Source organism: Caloenas nicobarica, chromosome 1 (genome assembly GCF_036013445.1).
Source record: "Caloenas nicobarica isolate bCalNic1 chromosome 1, bCalNic1.hap1, whole genome shotgun sequence".
In the NCBI taxonomy this organism is placed as follows: domain Eukaryota; kingdom Metazoa; phylum Chordata; class Aves; order Columbiformes; family Columbidae; genus Caloenas; species Caloenas nicobarica.
This window is the reverse complement of record NC_088245.1, coordinates 39141630-39156106: the sequence shown is the minus strand read 5'-3', so window position 1 is coordinate 39156106 and position 14477 is coordinate 39141630. Positions and strand designations below refer to the sequence as shown.

General features: G+C 49.0%; 1 protein-coding gene across 1 annotated transcript in view; it reads left to right on the top strand.

Moving 5' to 3' along the window:
- The window catches only part of CACNG2 (calcium voltage-gated channel auxiliary subunit gamma 2), a 50387-nt gene extending 36714 nt beyond the window's left edge, over window positions 1–13673 (top strand). Inside the window, exons 2-4 of the mRNA XM_065654871.1 lie at window positions 8702–8785; window positions 12527–12667; window positions 13138–13673. Of these exons, the coding sequence (XP_065510943.1) occupies window positions 8702–8785; window positions 12527–12667; window positions 13138–13673 (761 nt within the window). The remainder of the gene's footprint in view (window positions 1–8701; window positions 8786–12526; window positions 12668–13137) is intronic.
- The last annotated feature ends 804 nt before the right edge of the window (window positions 13674–14477 follow it).

Below are 14477 nucleotides of genomic sequence, written 5' to 3'. Positions count from 1 at the left end.
CCCCTGGGGTTCTCGGGTATTTTTATTATTAATAACTAATAATAATTTTCATATAGTGCTTTGCATCCTGAAGGACCCTAAAGCACACCACATACTTCATAAGCTAATTAACAGCTGCAAGCCTAATTCCTTTCTTGGTTGTGACCACATCTGCTGAAGGAGCAGCTCAGAGTCACACTAGATTTACACCAGTTTAACTGAGGACAGCGTCTCCCTATAGACCCAGCTGGATATGTCAGAGACAAATGCAGTGCGGAGTTGGAGATGAAAGATTTGAATTGCCTTTTCTCCGTCTTCGTAATTTAAAAATGATTAAGGAAATTGCATTAAAAAAATCTTGTGAACACAGCATTACAATTGCAAGATTCCAGATTTGGAGTTTGGGAATAGCCAAGCACAAATTCCCACTGGAGTAAGGGTACTTCTGAACCAAGGCACTGTACAGCTGGTGGCTGTGTCCCAGGCTGCACAGACCAGTTTTCACAGCATAAGGAGGGCTGGTTTTCCCTCTTTTCTTGCCTGGTAAATCCATGCCTGTGCATGGTAACTTCCAACCACCTCACTACCGACCCAAAACATGACTTACTGTACAAGATGAGCCTGGCTCCATCTTCTGATGCAAGCTCACAGAACAGCAATACAGTTATATCTGAGAAGAAAAATGCAACCCAAGAGGACAAGCTGAATGATAAATTTTCCGGCACATGAATTTCCTCTGTGTACTTCTGGGAAGAGACTAACCCACCTGAGCTCTGGGTCTTTGAGTTCAATTTCCAGATAGTTCAGTCCCTATGTCCTCATCCAGCCAGGATGTTGTTTACATGCTTTGATTTCTGAGAGTTTGATGCCATAACCCTATATGCAAAACCTGTCCTAGTTACAATATTGTTGCTGTGATAGGAAAAAAAAATAATAGGAACAGCAACAGCTCTTATACACTCCCTTCATCCCATCCACCCCACTCCTTACATATTTCCATTAGTATCTCCCTTCCACTGACATCTGGGTGCGCAGCCGAGGATTGGAATTGCCTGTGGTAGCTATCGAGCATCTCTTCTCCTCCCACACCTCATGAACATCATTTCTCTCTCACTGCAGATAATTGCATCACCCTTCCTGTCACTTGGCTCACAGTTGTAGTGTCACATTTGACTCATTACACACACACAAATATTCTTCCTACAAATTGCCAGATTTATTTTTTTAATCCCCTGTAATATCTTGATTTCTTTCGCTTGCCCCATTCTGTTTTGCTTGGACTTCTCTCCATGTCCTGATCAACTTCTACCTTCACTTTTCCATCTTCCGCTCCAGCAGCTCCAACTCTTAAGTTGTGCTCCTGGGGTTTAAAACCCAAGATCATGCTAAAATATCTGAGTAAAACTATTTACAAACCCTTTTCTCAACTATTTTCTGATTCCCAGCTCATTTAAAGACCAGTTCTGCATCTTCTTGCAAGGCAAAGGCAACAGCTTTTACCAACTCATCCGATATACCTTGAAAACTATCCAGTAGGGCTTGTATGCCATAAAGTTCAGATGTTTTTCCTACCTAGAGTGACACTAGCCATTCTAACAACTGTATAAATAGTTTCTAACCTCTCTGCTGAGAAATCACATATTGCCAATGCTTTACACATTCACTGAATCACACTGGAAAACATCAGAAAAAAATTATTTCACTGACACGTGTAGAAAATCATAACATGCGTTTGTTATACACATATATATATAACTGTTTTCAATTCCAGAATGCTAACAAAAGAAGGAAATGTGAGAAATACATTAGGAGGAGCAAAATTATCCACAGCTTTTGACGATTTAGATAAGCCTAATACATTTTTATGTTTAATAGTATTTTCAAGGAAAATTCAGCTCAGTTTTGATTCTAGCAAAGTCTAGAAAATAGAGGCAATTTTTTACTGGGGGAGATGTTCGTACTGGATGTATACAAAAAGGATTTTATGAATGATTTTTATTATTGCTGTGTTGAGGTTTTTCATCTGTAACTTGGACAGATGTCTAGCAGTCCCAGAAAACCAGCCACTTGCAATGTTTCAGCTTGTAAAGCTCAAACGTGCTGTGTTTGTGTTTGCACCAAAATGCGTGCAGGTGCCTTTGCCCAATTTTCCCAGCAAATCTCACTCTCTGCCTGTGACAAAGCATGGGGAAATTCAAGCCACAGCGAGGATTGTTTTGAAAGTTAACAACCCTGTAAAAAAGAAGGTTGTTTATAAATGGAAATCTTCATATAATCTTAATAATAGGTTTTGCTACAGCTGCATCTCCACCCACGTACAAGGAAGAACTATAGCCAGTTCCGAGGCAGAGTCTATGGGCTACTCAGCGTTGCGGAGCGGGGCGGGCAGGCGAAGAGGCTGCGGCTTCCGAGGGAAAACGCGAAGCGGCCGGGGCTGGAGCAGCCGCAGGGTCGGGGCTGGAGCAGCCGCAGGGTCGGGGCTGGAGCAGCCGCAGGGTCCGGCCGCCGCAGCCGCAGCGGCAGCGGGGGGAGCGCTGCAGGGACCGGGCGGGACTCAGGAGGCTCTTCTGCGCTCCCACAGCGCCCAGGATGCTCGTGGGGGGAAGCCAAATATCACACGGGGGGTCTTCTCGTTCTGTCATTAGCTCGCTCTCCTTCACCGGGTGACTGTCGGGGAGGGCTGCGGAGAGGAAGCGAGGAGTTAAGAGCTGAAAAAGGCAGAGCAGGAGCCTGGTGTTGGCTTGGCTGGGACTTCTCTTGCCAGTGCTCGGTGGCTGTTCACTCTACCTCTCTCCTTCCACCTCATCACCTCCTCCTCAGTGCTACCCCACATTGGCTTCTCCCACATTTTCCTCCCCTGTCCATCTGTGTCTGAATCTCTACTTATTAACCATCTCCTGACTAAACTCATCTCCTCAGAGTTGGTATTATCAGGCCATTTTACTGCTGTAGCTTTGGTCATTGCTAATGCACTGTGATACACCCCTTCCTTCATACTCACCAAGGCAGCAATGGTCTGTACAGCAGTGTTTGTACCATTTTTACTGCAGTAAACTCCCTTTATCATCCGATCCTTGGGAACAGCTGTAATAAACATTATTATTAATAATAAGGTGGAAAGAGCTGGTATAATGGTTCTACCTTGAAGGCAGGGGGGATATTCTTTCATAACTATAAGATCAATTTCTATTTTGCATCAGTTCTTTTACAGGCTTCTTCACCACAATGTCTGAATGATTTTCAGTGGCACATTAAGTGATGGGGCTTGATAGCAGTCACATGTGGTTTGTTCTTTTATCCTCTCCCCAAGGAGAGTATTATGTATGCAACATACTGGTTATGTTGCTAGGGTTTTGTTTGGTTTTTTTAACATATGCCCTGCTGGATGTTTATGTTGGAGAAGGTGATATCAAAGCAGGTGCATTGCATTTGGATGGGAAGATGGCGAGATTTCTGATGGTCCTTTGTTGCCATGGGATCTCTGCTATTGTCCCAGGCTCACTCCTGCAGACACTCTTTGATGCCCCACTGAGTTCTTCTGTCCCTAAGGAGAGCTGTGGACTCTTTGGTTTTAAAATCATCCACTTGAGTCAAAAAGTATTGCCACCACCACAGCATCTCCTGCCTCTGTGCAGGGTCAGAGTTGTTAGAGCAGCACTTGCTCAAGCCCCAAAATTACTGTCCCTCATAGCACAGTGGCTACATTTGCAGATATAACCTTACGCCCTGTAACCAAGGTCTTTAAGTGCATACTGAGGCAAATGAAAAGATGGCCTCATTTTTGTAAGGTGCTATCTATGGAGAGATTTCCCAAGAGGGATAACAAGCACTTTTGAAAAGCCACCCCTTCTTTTGGGCGCATGAGGGCAAAAGTAGATGTCTGTGGTCCCTGCCACCATGGTTTTCACCAGCTCCAAATCTCCCAAAATGATGAGTGCTCTCAAGAGCTTCACTCTTGGAAGGATGGAGAGTAGTCAAAAGGTATTTCCCATGCTTGCCTTTGCACTTCATGAAACCTCACTCCTTCTTCTTGAACTCATGTCATACTGAGCATTAAAACCCAGAGAGACTCAGTGTCACTAGTATCATTTTTTGACAAGGCCAGCAAACCTGCACTCCTGGTTTGGAAGCCCTTTGCCAATACATGTAAGTAAGACACAGTGACAGTTTGCCATGTAGCTGTGGAATTTGTCTTCCCAGCCCAGAGGCTGGCTCTGAGCCTCACTTCACCAGTTAGTACCAAGTGGACTGTGCTCAGAAACAGGGTCCTGGAGCAGAAAAAAACGTTCGTGCCTGTGTCTGACTACCTGCCCTTTGTGCAGGGTTTCTTACATTTATTTCAATGGGTAGATAGCAAATGTTTAGTCTGCAGTGAGGATTACTTCCAAGGCAGGAATCACAAGTGTGAATTTGGGAGGTCTTTCACATGTGCACAGCCTTCATGTTTATCTGGGAGAAGGTCACATCAAAGACGAGCATGTTACATTTGAACTGGAGGATGGGAAGAATTATCTGGCCCAAATGACTCCAGTGTCTGATCACTTTCAAATTTTTAATATAAATATATCCTCGGGCTATTTTCCTAAGGCAGGGAAATACCGTTATTCTCATTTCGAGTGAAAGAAGAAAGAGGCTAAGTGACTTGCCTAAAATGGTACAGGGAACGTGTGGAAGAAAGAGGTACTGAATCCTCAGCCAACACCAAGCCATCTTTCTGAGCTTTTAGAGAAAATAGCTATATCCAGCCACCTTTATTTATTTCTCCAGAAGCCATCATGCCAAAACCTCTGCTAAATTAGAGGGTGAGACTGAAGGAAAGCTTTCAGTGGATTGCTTTTTTCCATAAATGGAAATATCACAAATCACTCTGGGAAAACAGGTCTTTCTGTTCTCATTCCTCTTTGTCTGATTCTCTCCTTTTGGATGTCTTTTCCTCTGCCTCTGGCTCCCAGTTTTCAGATGTACAGTCCTGACCATTTAAAAGTGTTCCTACCCTGCAGGAAGGGAGTAGCTTTTCATTCTTTGGAACTTACTATTTTGCAATGGATTGCACTCCGCGGGCAAGCAGGACTTCTGAAAGAGACAGGGCTGCACAAAGCGGCACAAAAATAAACTGTATCACCAACAATACTGAGCCAGGTTCTCATCGGGGGTAACTTGGTCTGACTCTCGCTGCAGCAGAGCTGGCTGCCAGCTGTCCTGGATAGACAGCATGTACCCAAAGGATGACCTGGCCGCACCGAAGGAGGTCTCTCTGAGGGCTGAATGCGCAGTTAATGTTGATTTTCATGCATCTTAGACATTCAGTCCCTTCTGGCAGTATGGCAGGTTGTCTCTGCTCTTAATGCCCTGGCTGAGGAACTTCTGTCCCAGTCCAGGCACTGGAGGGGTGCCTGTTGCACCAGTCCTAGCTCCTTCAGACTGCATTTTCCAAAGCTTGGGCAGGCAACAAGCAAATGGTGGGGATCTCATCTAAAGACTCCCAGTAATATCCAGGGGGTTTAGGGGCTGCTCTGTGATTTTCCACAGACCTGGGAGTGCCCAGCCTTTCTGTCCTGGGACAAGTCAGAGCTCCTTCCACCTCCTTCGCAGCCTGCACATCCCAAAGCAAGTTGCTCAAAGGATGCTCACACCAATACGCCAGGGAGAGGGAGTTGGCTGCGATGAATGAGAGAGACTGAGAAACAGGAGGAAGATCTCGTGGGTGAGCATGAGAAAGAGGATGAGGGGAGAGCCCGAATTGCACTGGGAGAGCTGCAGGGAGGAGGTGGAAGCACATGGTTTATGTTTTTCAGAGAGGCGTGCAGGAGAAGCCCAGAGAGCTCAACACTTGCCTGTTTCAGTATGAAATATTAATAGCTCAAGTCAGGAAGTATGGGAAGGGCAAAGGGACACAAGTACAGACAAGACATCACTCTTATTCCTTTGAGGGGCTCTCAGAGCCCTACACGCCCTCCCAAATAATGGTTTGCTCTTGCTCAGGCATTCAGGAGTGTTAGCTATAGGGTGGCACACGGCTCTTCCCTCCCTGGCTCCACAAAAACCACACATGCCATACAGGAAAAGGCTGTTGTGTCAGACCCTAGCAGCGCTGCTAAGCTGCTCCATCCCCCTCCCCGCCTGTGGCTGAAGTGCTTCCACCAGTACAGGTGCCAGGGAGGCTGCTGCACCATCTCAGCAGGTCACAGATGTCCATCAGAGAATTGCCAAGTGACCTTGGAGCAAGAAGTGTGACATCGAGGCCTTTCCTGCACCGGGATGGCTTCTGAATCGTCGCGATCCACCACTCACCTACTCCATGTGCTTGCACAGCCGCTGGCACCAGCGCACCCACGCCGTGCCCTCTTTAACATGTCACCGTATGGCACAAGGCAGAGGAGGGCTGTCACCCCCATTTTACAGGGTGGGACTCTAAGGCAGAGAGAAGTGATTTTAACAGCATGCCTGTGGCAGAGCAAAAACTGAATCCTGTTCTCTCATATTCCCATTTACCGCATTAATGACCTAAATTCTGCATCCTTTCCCCATCCGTCGCTCAGAGGAGCTAGGAGGCATTGGAGGAGAGGGTGTGGCAGCACAGGCGAATAGTCAGCATCCAGAGTCACAGCTCTCTGTGCTGATCACAGACAAAGCAGGGGTTAAAGTGGGGCCAGCACTGCCCGCCCTGCCCTCCTGAACCCTGGAAGGCTTGAGCCAGGGAGGGGGATCAACAACCTGGTGCAGCGTATCAGCCTGTGGTGAAGGGCGGCCCCTCAATGCCACGGCATTTTAAGCAAGCCAAGGCTGGACAGCCCAATGGCCATGCACCCTGCTGAGACAGGTCAGCAAGGCCTTTTGGACACTCAGCACCAGCAGCAGATCTTCAAAGAGCCTGCATGTCCGCTCACCTGCCTAAGCGTCTGAACCTCTAACTAGCTATCCCACACAAGTCCATATAAAAGACACTCCACACAAGATTCAGCACCTTTCCCAAGCAGCTTGGTTCTTCACATCGGAATTAATCAAGCTCAAATACAGCAAGAAATAGTGTGGGGGAGAGAGAGAAGAGTGGAAGCAGGGAAAGGATGGCTCAGAGGGAGGGAGTTTCCAGATGCAGAGCCTCTTCCCTCCCTGGCTGGTTCCAACTGGGGGGCTCTGCCTACTCCCCCAGCATGTACAGGCATGAGGCAGTCAGTGTCCAGGATCTGCTGGGTGAGGAGCCGACATCTGAGGCTTGATTCTTCCCCAGTGCCCTGGAGAGTGGCAGTGTTCACATACACCACACAGCAGTGACTGCAACCAAAGGACCAGGGTGATGAGCTACTTGTCTGTCATAGGCAGATGGTCCCAGGCAGTCAGGGACAAGCAAGGGAAAGGATCCCCATCATTCAATATTTGCCTTCCTCAGAGGTATGTAAGTGGGCAAGTAGCAGGGTGGGAGTATGGCAAGGGAATTTTCTTATCTATGAAGCTTTCCTTCCGGAAGAGCCATGGCTGAGCAGCAGACACTTCTTGAATGAGGTAACTGGATTTGGGATGGGTGATTAACAACCTCCTTTCATAACCCACAGTTTCAGTGTAGGAATAACACTTCAGAGGTACATGGAGAGGCTTTGTTCATACTTTCTTCTCCTATTACTTACCTCTTAAATGCACGCACACACACAGTCCTCTCTGCTGTCTCTAGCTTCTTCATGGAAGTTCTTTGAACTAGTAGTTAAAGGTGATAGGCATCTCAAAAGCATCAGACACAAGCCAGCTGGATGCAGAAGGAGCTGAGCTTGGAGGCTGACCTAGAGGAACCCACTTATCTCCCTTCTACAGCTATTTGCTCAGCACTGCCTCCCGAAGCGTCCCAAAGCTTGCTCCAGCAAGGCTTGGCCTCAAGAAGAAACTTGGGGAGAATTCTTTGAGCTTGGTCCTTCTTCCAGCTATTCCCAAATACCTGAAAGATCACTGGAATTCATCTGGAATAAACCTTCCCTCACTTATGGCAGAAGATTTTTTCTCCCCCAGTGCAAAGAGTGTTTTGCTGCTGAGCTGTATACACACACTTGCACCAAGCTTCTTGTAGCCTCAGTCTGTGAGAGGACACAAGAGGAGACTTGAAAAAGGTATGCAAAACTAAGCAGTCATACAGAGAAAGTAGATTGAAGAGCATTTGTTCTTCTCCTACTGCATTAGAACAATGGAATGTATCCTGCCCGTGAAATGAATAGGCAGCATATTCACAGCTGAGAGAAACAAACGCTTTTCCACCCAAACCTGATCACCTCACTGTATGCTGGGACCTACTGAGGCCACAACACGTGAAACACGAACACCCGCAGTTACACTGGTCGATGCTGAGGGAAGTGACCCCGACCCCCGTGCTTCACAGCGTGACCCAGGCTCTGGCTCCTCTTCTCACCCCACCTCCCTCAGAAGCGGGCAGTGCTGTCCTGCCCATCCGCAGCAGGAGTCATGCGCGCCGGCCAGAGCCGCTGGTGAGGGGGTGCTGGGCTAGGTGGGCGTCAGGTTGGATCCAGATGGTGAACCCCATGTTCCTGTGCAAATTAGAGGGAGATACAGGTGCAAGTGTGTGAGTAGAGCACCTGGGCATGTAATGGGTATCCATAACGGAGCGGGTAGCTGCATGGGGGGACAGCAGGGCGGGCACGGAGGGCGACACAGAGGGCAGCTATTCCTGCCAGGCAGGTGTCTGTGTTCTCATTTGTTCTTTTTTTTTTCTCTTGTTCCCTAGGGAATTTTAAAGGTCTGTGTAAGCAAATCGATCACTTCCCTGAGGATGCAGATTATGAAGCCGATACAGCAGAATATTTCCTCCGTAAGTTTGCAAGCCCTTCTCCTTGCAATGGCTCGTAGGTGCTAGCGTCGGGTGCCTTTTGCTTTCTGAAGGCAGGGTGGTGGAAATGCTGGGACCTGTGAGGTTCAACAGGCCAGAGGAGGTGACCCCAAAACCTCACCACCCCCCATAATTGGCTCCACTCTCACCTCCCTGCGGCCTTGCCCATGAGACAGTGCAAGTTTTGAACTCATAGTAACAACCAGTGGCATTTTTTATTAATGGAAATTAATTACGATATAAATCCAGAGTTTTAAATCCATTGGAGAGCTGCTGACTGGGCATAAGGTCAGGACTGGGTTAGCTGGGGCACTGTGAGCATGTGTGAGTGTGTCCGTGTTCTCCTAAAGCAGAGGAATCTTATATTTCCTCACCTGATATTCCAGTTGCATCAGATTTAAGAAATTAGCTGGATTGTGTCCAAGGAGCACCTATTCTCTATTCACCTTTCCCTAAACATCACCTGCCTACAGAGGCTGCAGATCTGATCTTTGCTGGTTTTAGTGATTTAGTGGTGGGAATGGGAAGCAGAAGTAAGGACAGTCAGAGCCCTTTGAAGAAAAGACCTGGTGCTCACCCAGAGCCCCCAGGAGAGGTGCTGTACCCCAGGAACTTGGCATCTCCATAGGGAAACCTAACCTGAGCTCCAAGTACAGCTTGGGACATGTGGGGACATCGCTTTGTGAATGGGGACAGGGAAGGCAGCCTGGCCAGCAGGGCAGATACACATTGTATGTTGCCCTCCCTGATCACAAGGGATCCCTGTTGCCCCCCCTGATCCCTGATCACTTCTGGAGCATTTCCACCTGCCACAGAAGCAGGACCTTGCTCCTCCTGTAGCATAGCTGAACAGGGATCACTCCTCCTCTTAGGTCCCCACCTTGTTATCCTGCTCTCCCTCCAGAAGCCCGATGCCTTTTGACATCAGGAGAAGAGATCTTCTCCCTTCAGAAATCTGAGATCAGAGCTTTTGACCTCCCAAGGTTAAGCATCAGAAGTCTCCAAAGGCCGGGAGTCTTTCAGAATTGCTCCTTGTCATTTGGGCATGCTCCAAGCCAGATGTGGAGACCCAGCCCTGCGGCAGAGATGAGAGAGATAATTTAGGCTCTGTGAGGCTCATTTGTATGTGAAAAGAGGCACATCTTATGCTGCTTCCTCTTGGTTTGTCAAACAGTTCTTCATCCACTGTAAATTGTAAATAACCCAGGGAGATTGCTTCCTTCAGATGCCTTTCTGCAGCATGGTCCCTTAGTCACTGCATGGCTCCTGAATGGCAGAGCTGAAGACTGAGGTTTGATGTGGTTTGGCACAGCAACCATGCAGGCTGCCTCTGAGGGCAAAAACCAGCTCTTGCAGAATTGTTTGGGAGAGAGGAGGCTGCATCAGCTGCACTTCAGAAAGAAGAGTTGGGGGAAGGGGGTGAACATCTCAAGAAGGATGGGTCTGTTCCCTCAGAGGAAACAAGATCTGAAGATAAAAATCAGCCCAATGTCAGGACCTGATGGTGTCCCCAGGGCAGAGCCCTTTTTAAGAAAGAACCAGGTTCAAAGAAGGATTTGGCAAGCCAATAAAGGACTACTTGTGTCACTCCTGAGGGAAGTGGGATTTCTGCTGTCTTAGACCTGACTAGAGAGGGACCCCACTGAACAGCTTCTTCCCAGGACTTCTGCCAAACTGGAGTCCCTGGGTGCTCTGCACAGGCAATGCCTGCAGGTACCGGCAAGAACAGCTAGGAAGTTGTTAATTACTATCAGATTAGGTGATTGCCTCATTCAGAGGACCAGGATGATTGTGGGGAATTGCCCATAGCCTGGCTGGAAGGCCTCAGACTTTATTTCTGCCAGTCGTCCACATAAAGTGTTCCGGGATTCTTGAAACCGAATGCCCCTCGTCAGAGAGGAAGCAGAAGCATTCCTGCATTTCTTTGCTAGGAGACACTTGAATTAAAAAGTAAACAGATGATACAAGAGAGCATCTGAACACCATCACGAGCCTTTAAACCAGAGGCTCTTGACCCAAGAATACCAGTTGAGATTCTGCCCCTCTCTTGCTGGCATGATCGTCCTGAGCGGCAGAAGGCAGAGGCTGAATGAGGCTGATGACCTCCCTCATCACATAATGCCTGCAGCTTTCCATGTCAGCTGGCAACTTTGTCTTCTCCCAACAGACATGAATTTCAGAATTAATACCCAGATAAAACTGATGTGGTCAGGGACCGGCTGCGGGACTGAGGGACCATCCGTCTACAAACCCGCTGAACAGCGGATGTCTGCTTGATGTTTGCTTACGGCCATTTAAGCTTCACATTGTCAAATCCTGCCTTGCTTTCCAGAAGCTATTAAGATGGTTATTATCGCTATCCTGTTCACTGAAACACAGCCAAGCATAACTGGAAAGCAAGCAAAAGAGCTTTCTCCCTGCCTTTTGCATTCCCCATGCACAGGCAGTGGGCTAGGGACCTCCTCAAAGAGCTGATTGCTTGTGCTTGGTAGGACCTTGATGCCAACAGGGTCTTAGAAGCATGGTCTCTGCTCACTTAGGAAAAAGTCCTGCACTTGCGTCAGTAGGGTTCATTCTTGCAGGCAAGGAGGGATTAGCTTTCGTTCTCCCTTCCAGGTCTTTGCTCCACAAGCAGAATTGCACCAGCCCGTCTGATACTTTTCTTTATTGAGCAAGGCTTCATTTCACACTTTAACAGCTTATTTTCTCTCAGGAAGGGATGAGGGAAGGCCTTCCTAATTAAAAAACGCAAGTATCGGCAATGTGAACTCAGACAGAGCGTTAGTACTCACTGAACAGCCCATGAGCAGCGTGTACGTCGGTGAATGTGTGCGTGGGTGTGTGTATACACAGTCCTGGCTTTTCGCTATGTGAATACGAGAGAGTCCCCCCAGAAGCTTTGGGGTATGTTTTGTGTGTGTGTATGAGCATATATGTGCATCTATGCCATTGCCCTCTGCTGGCTGAGCCCTTCCCATATCAACCGATGGAGAACATGCATGTGTGGGAGCTGGCACATCCAAACCCATCACTGCCCTCTGGAAGGAGCCCAGTTGTTTAATTACTAGGATAAGCCCTGCATTTTGGCAAACAGGGCTGGGACTTTCACTTCTCAGTCCTTACTGCAGCTGCAGAGCACTGCATGGTACCAGGAACTCCTTTCCAGCCCTTTAAAAAAAAAATCTCCTTGAGATGCTCGTGCCCTTTCGGGAGGATTCAAGATTGAGCAGCTCTGCGGGAAGCATTTGGGTTGCTGCTCTTTGAAGAGCAGGCTTGAGCGGCAGCACCCCGCAGGAGGAGAAGCTGGATGGTGCAGGGGCTCTCCGTCCAGTCTGTTGTCCCCCCAAAAGCGGAGCGAAAACCAGCATGAGGGGGGACAGGCAGCACGGGCAGGCTCCCGGCTCAGACACTGGCCCACAGCCCTCTCCACCGCCCTGCACCAGGCCACCAGTTTTGTGGCAGTGGCCAGGGAATGGGAGAGCTGCTTCGGACCGCTCTCTTTTTCTGACACACTTTGTTTCTCTCTCCCTTCCTCCATCCCCCGATGCCTTTATCCCTCTTTGAATTACCCCTCGCCCTGCATGTTGCCCTCTGTCTCTCCCCTTCACCTCCACGCACAAAATATGCTCGTGTCCCCCCGCCCCGCCACTGTTTCCGTGCCCCTTTTTCCGCTCTTTCACACCTGCGCTGTTCTTTCTGCCCCTCTCCCTCTCTCCTCCACAGGGGCTGTTAGAGCCTCTAGTATTTTCCCGATCCTGAGTGTGATTCTGCTTTTCATGGGTGGACTCTGCATTGCAGCCAGCGAGTTCTACAAAACCCGACACAACATCATCCTTAGTGCCGGCATCTTCTTCGTGTCTGCAGGTAAAGGGATGCACAGGGCCTGATGCCCCAGAGATGGGCTCCAGGGGGTTGGGGTGGCTTCCCGACTGGGGCATCCCACAAGGGCATGGTTGTGTGTGTTTCCCAGCTCTGATGAGGCTTATTTGGGCTGAAAGCAGCCTCCCAAGGATGCCTCTCTACCCTGCTTGCTCACCTGGCAGGCAGCAGCACCCTGCAGGCAGGGGCTTTCCTGCTGCTTGGGAGCTGCTGGAGGGAGAAGGTTTCCCTGCACCTGGCATCTCTTGGGGACCAGCAGGAGTGCAGTCCAGGGATGCAACAGGCACACAAGGAGGGTCTTGCCCAGGTTTCCCAAGGACAGCTGTCCACTAAGAGGGGATGAGTGGCTGGGGTCCCTCCCGTCCCCATCTCCCAGGGACAGGGGGTCAACCCCACAGCCCCCACCACTGCCCTCCTGACATCTCCATCTCCTTCCCCCACTGGTCGGCTGACAGGTCTGAGTAATATAATTGGCATCATCGTATACATATCAGCCAACGCTGGAGACCCCTCCAAGAGTGACTCCAAGAAGAACAGCTACTCCTACGGCTGGTCCTTCTACTTCGGGGCCCTGTCCTTCATTATAGCTGAGATGGTGGGAGTGCTGGCCGTCCACATGTTCATAGACCGGCACAAACAGCTGCGCGCCAATGCTCGTGCCACGGACTACCTCCAGTCCTCCGCCATCACCCGCATCCCCAGCTACCGGTACCGCTATCAGAGACGCAGCCGCTCCAGCTCCCGCTCCACCGAGCCTTCACACTCCAGGGATGCCTCTCCTGTCGGGATCAAAGGGTTCAACACCCTCCCATCAACAGAGATCTCGATGTACACCCTGACCAGGGACCCGCTGAAGGCAACCACCACCCCCACCGCCACCTACAACTCCGACAGGGATAACAGTTTCCTCCAGGTTCACAACTGTATCCAGAAAGAGAACAAGGACTCTATCCACACCAACACAGCCAACCGCCGGACCACCCCGGTATGAAGCCGTCGCCAGGAGCTGAAAAAGGGGCAGGAGGAGACGGGGTGGGCTGCGGGGTGGGGAGGGCAGAAGGAGGCAAGGGGCAGCAATGGGGTGGGAAGGAGGAGGTGGAAGCACCCCTTGGGGGGGTGGGGACCTTCCCAACGCAAAAAAAAAAAAAATCCACAAAAAAAAAAAAAAAAAGACAAAAAGAAACAAAAAAAATAACAACAAAAAAATCAACGAACAAGCAGATAAGCAGGAAAACAAGCGAGCGAACAAAAAACAAACAAACAAATGAAAAGGAAACGCGAGGAAAGAGACAATGAAAAAATTATTTAAAAAAAAAGAAAAAGAAAAAAGGAAAAAAAAGAAAAACTTTAAAACTGAGAGAAAGAGATTTAAAAAATAGAAATAAATTTAAAAGAAAATGCATGATTTCCCATGTACCATTATTTTAACATTTAATAAAAACAGACTTAAAAAAAATAAAAGGGAACCAAGAAATAACAAATGACAATAAATCACATGGGAGGAGGAGGAGGAGGCAGCTCTTTGGATTTGGGGGGGGCCTGTTCTTTAATTGTATGGGGTTTTTTTTCCCACTTACCTTTAACCCAGCATGGGCTCCTTGGGGGACAGGGGATGGGGGTTCAGCTGGCAGCAACTTCGGTGTCCTTGGGCTGGTTACAGAGGATCCTGGGGTGCTGGGGTCAACTGCGACCTGTTCCCTGGGATCCATGGAGATCTGCTCCGTTCCCCCAGGATCCGTGGGGATCCGCTTGTCCCCCGCGGGTCTGTAGGGGTTAAGAGCGGCTCTTGTCCCTC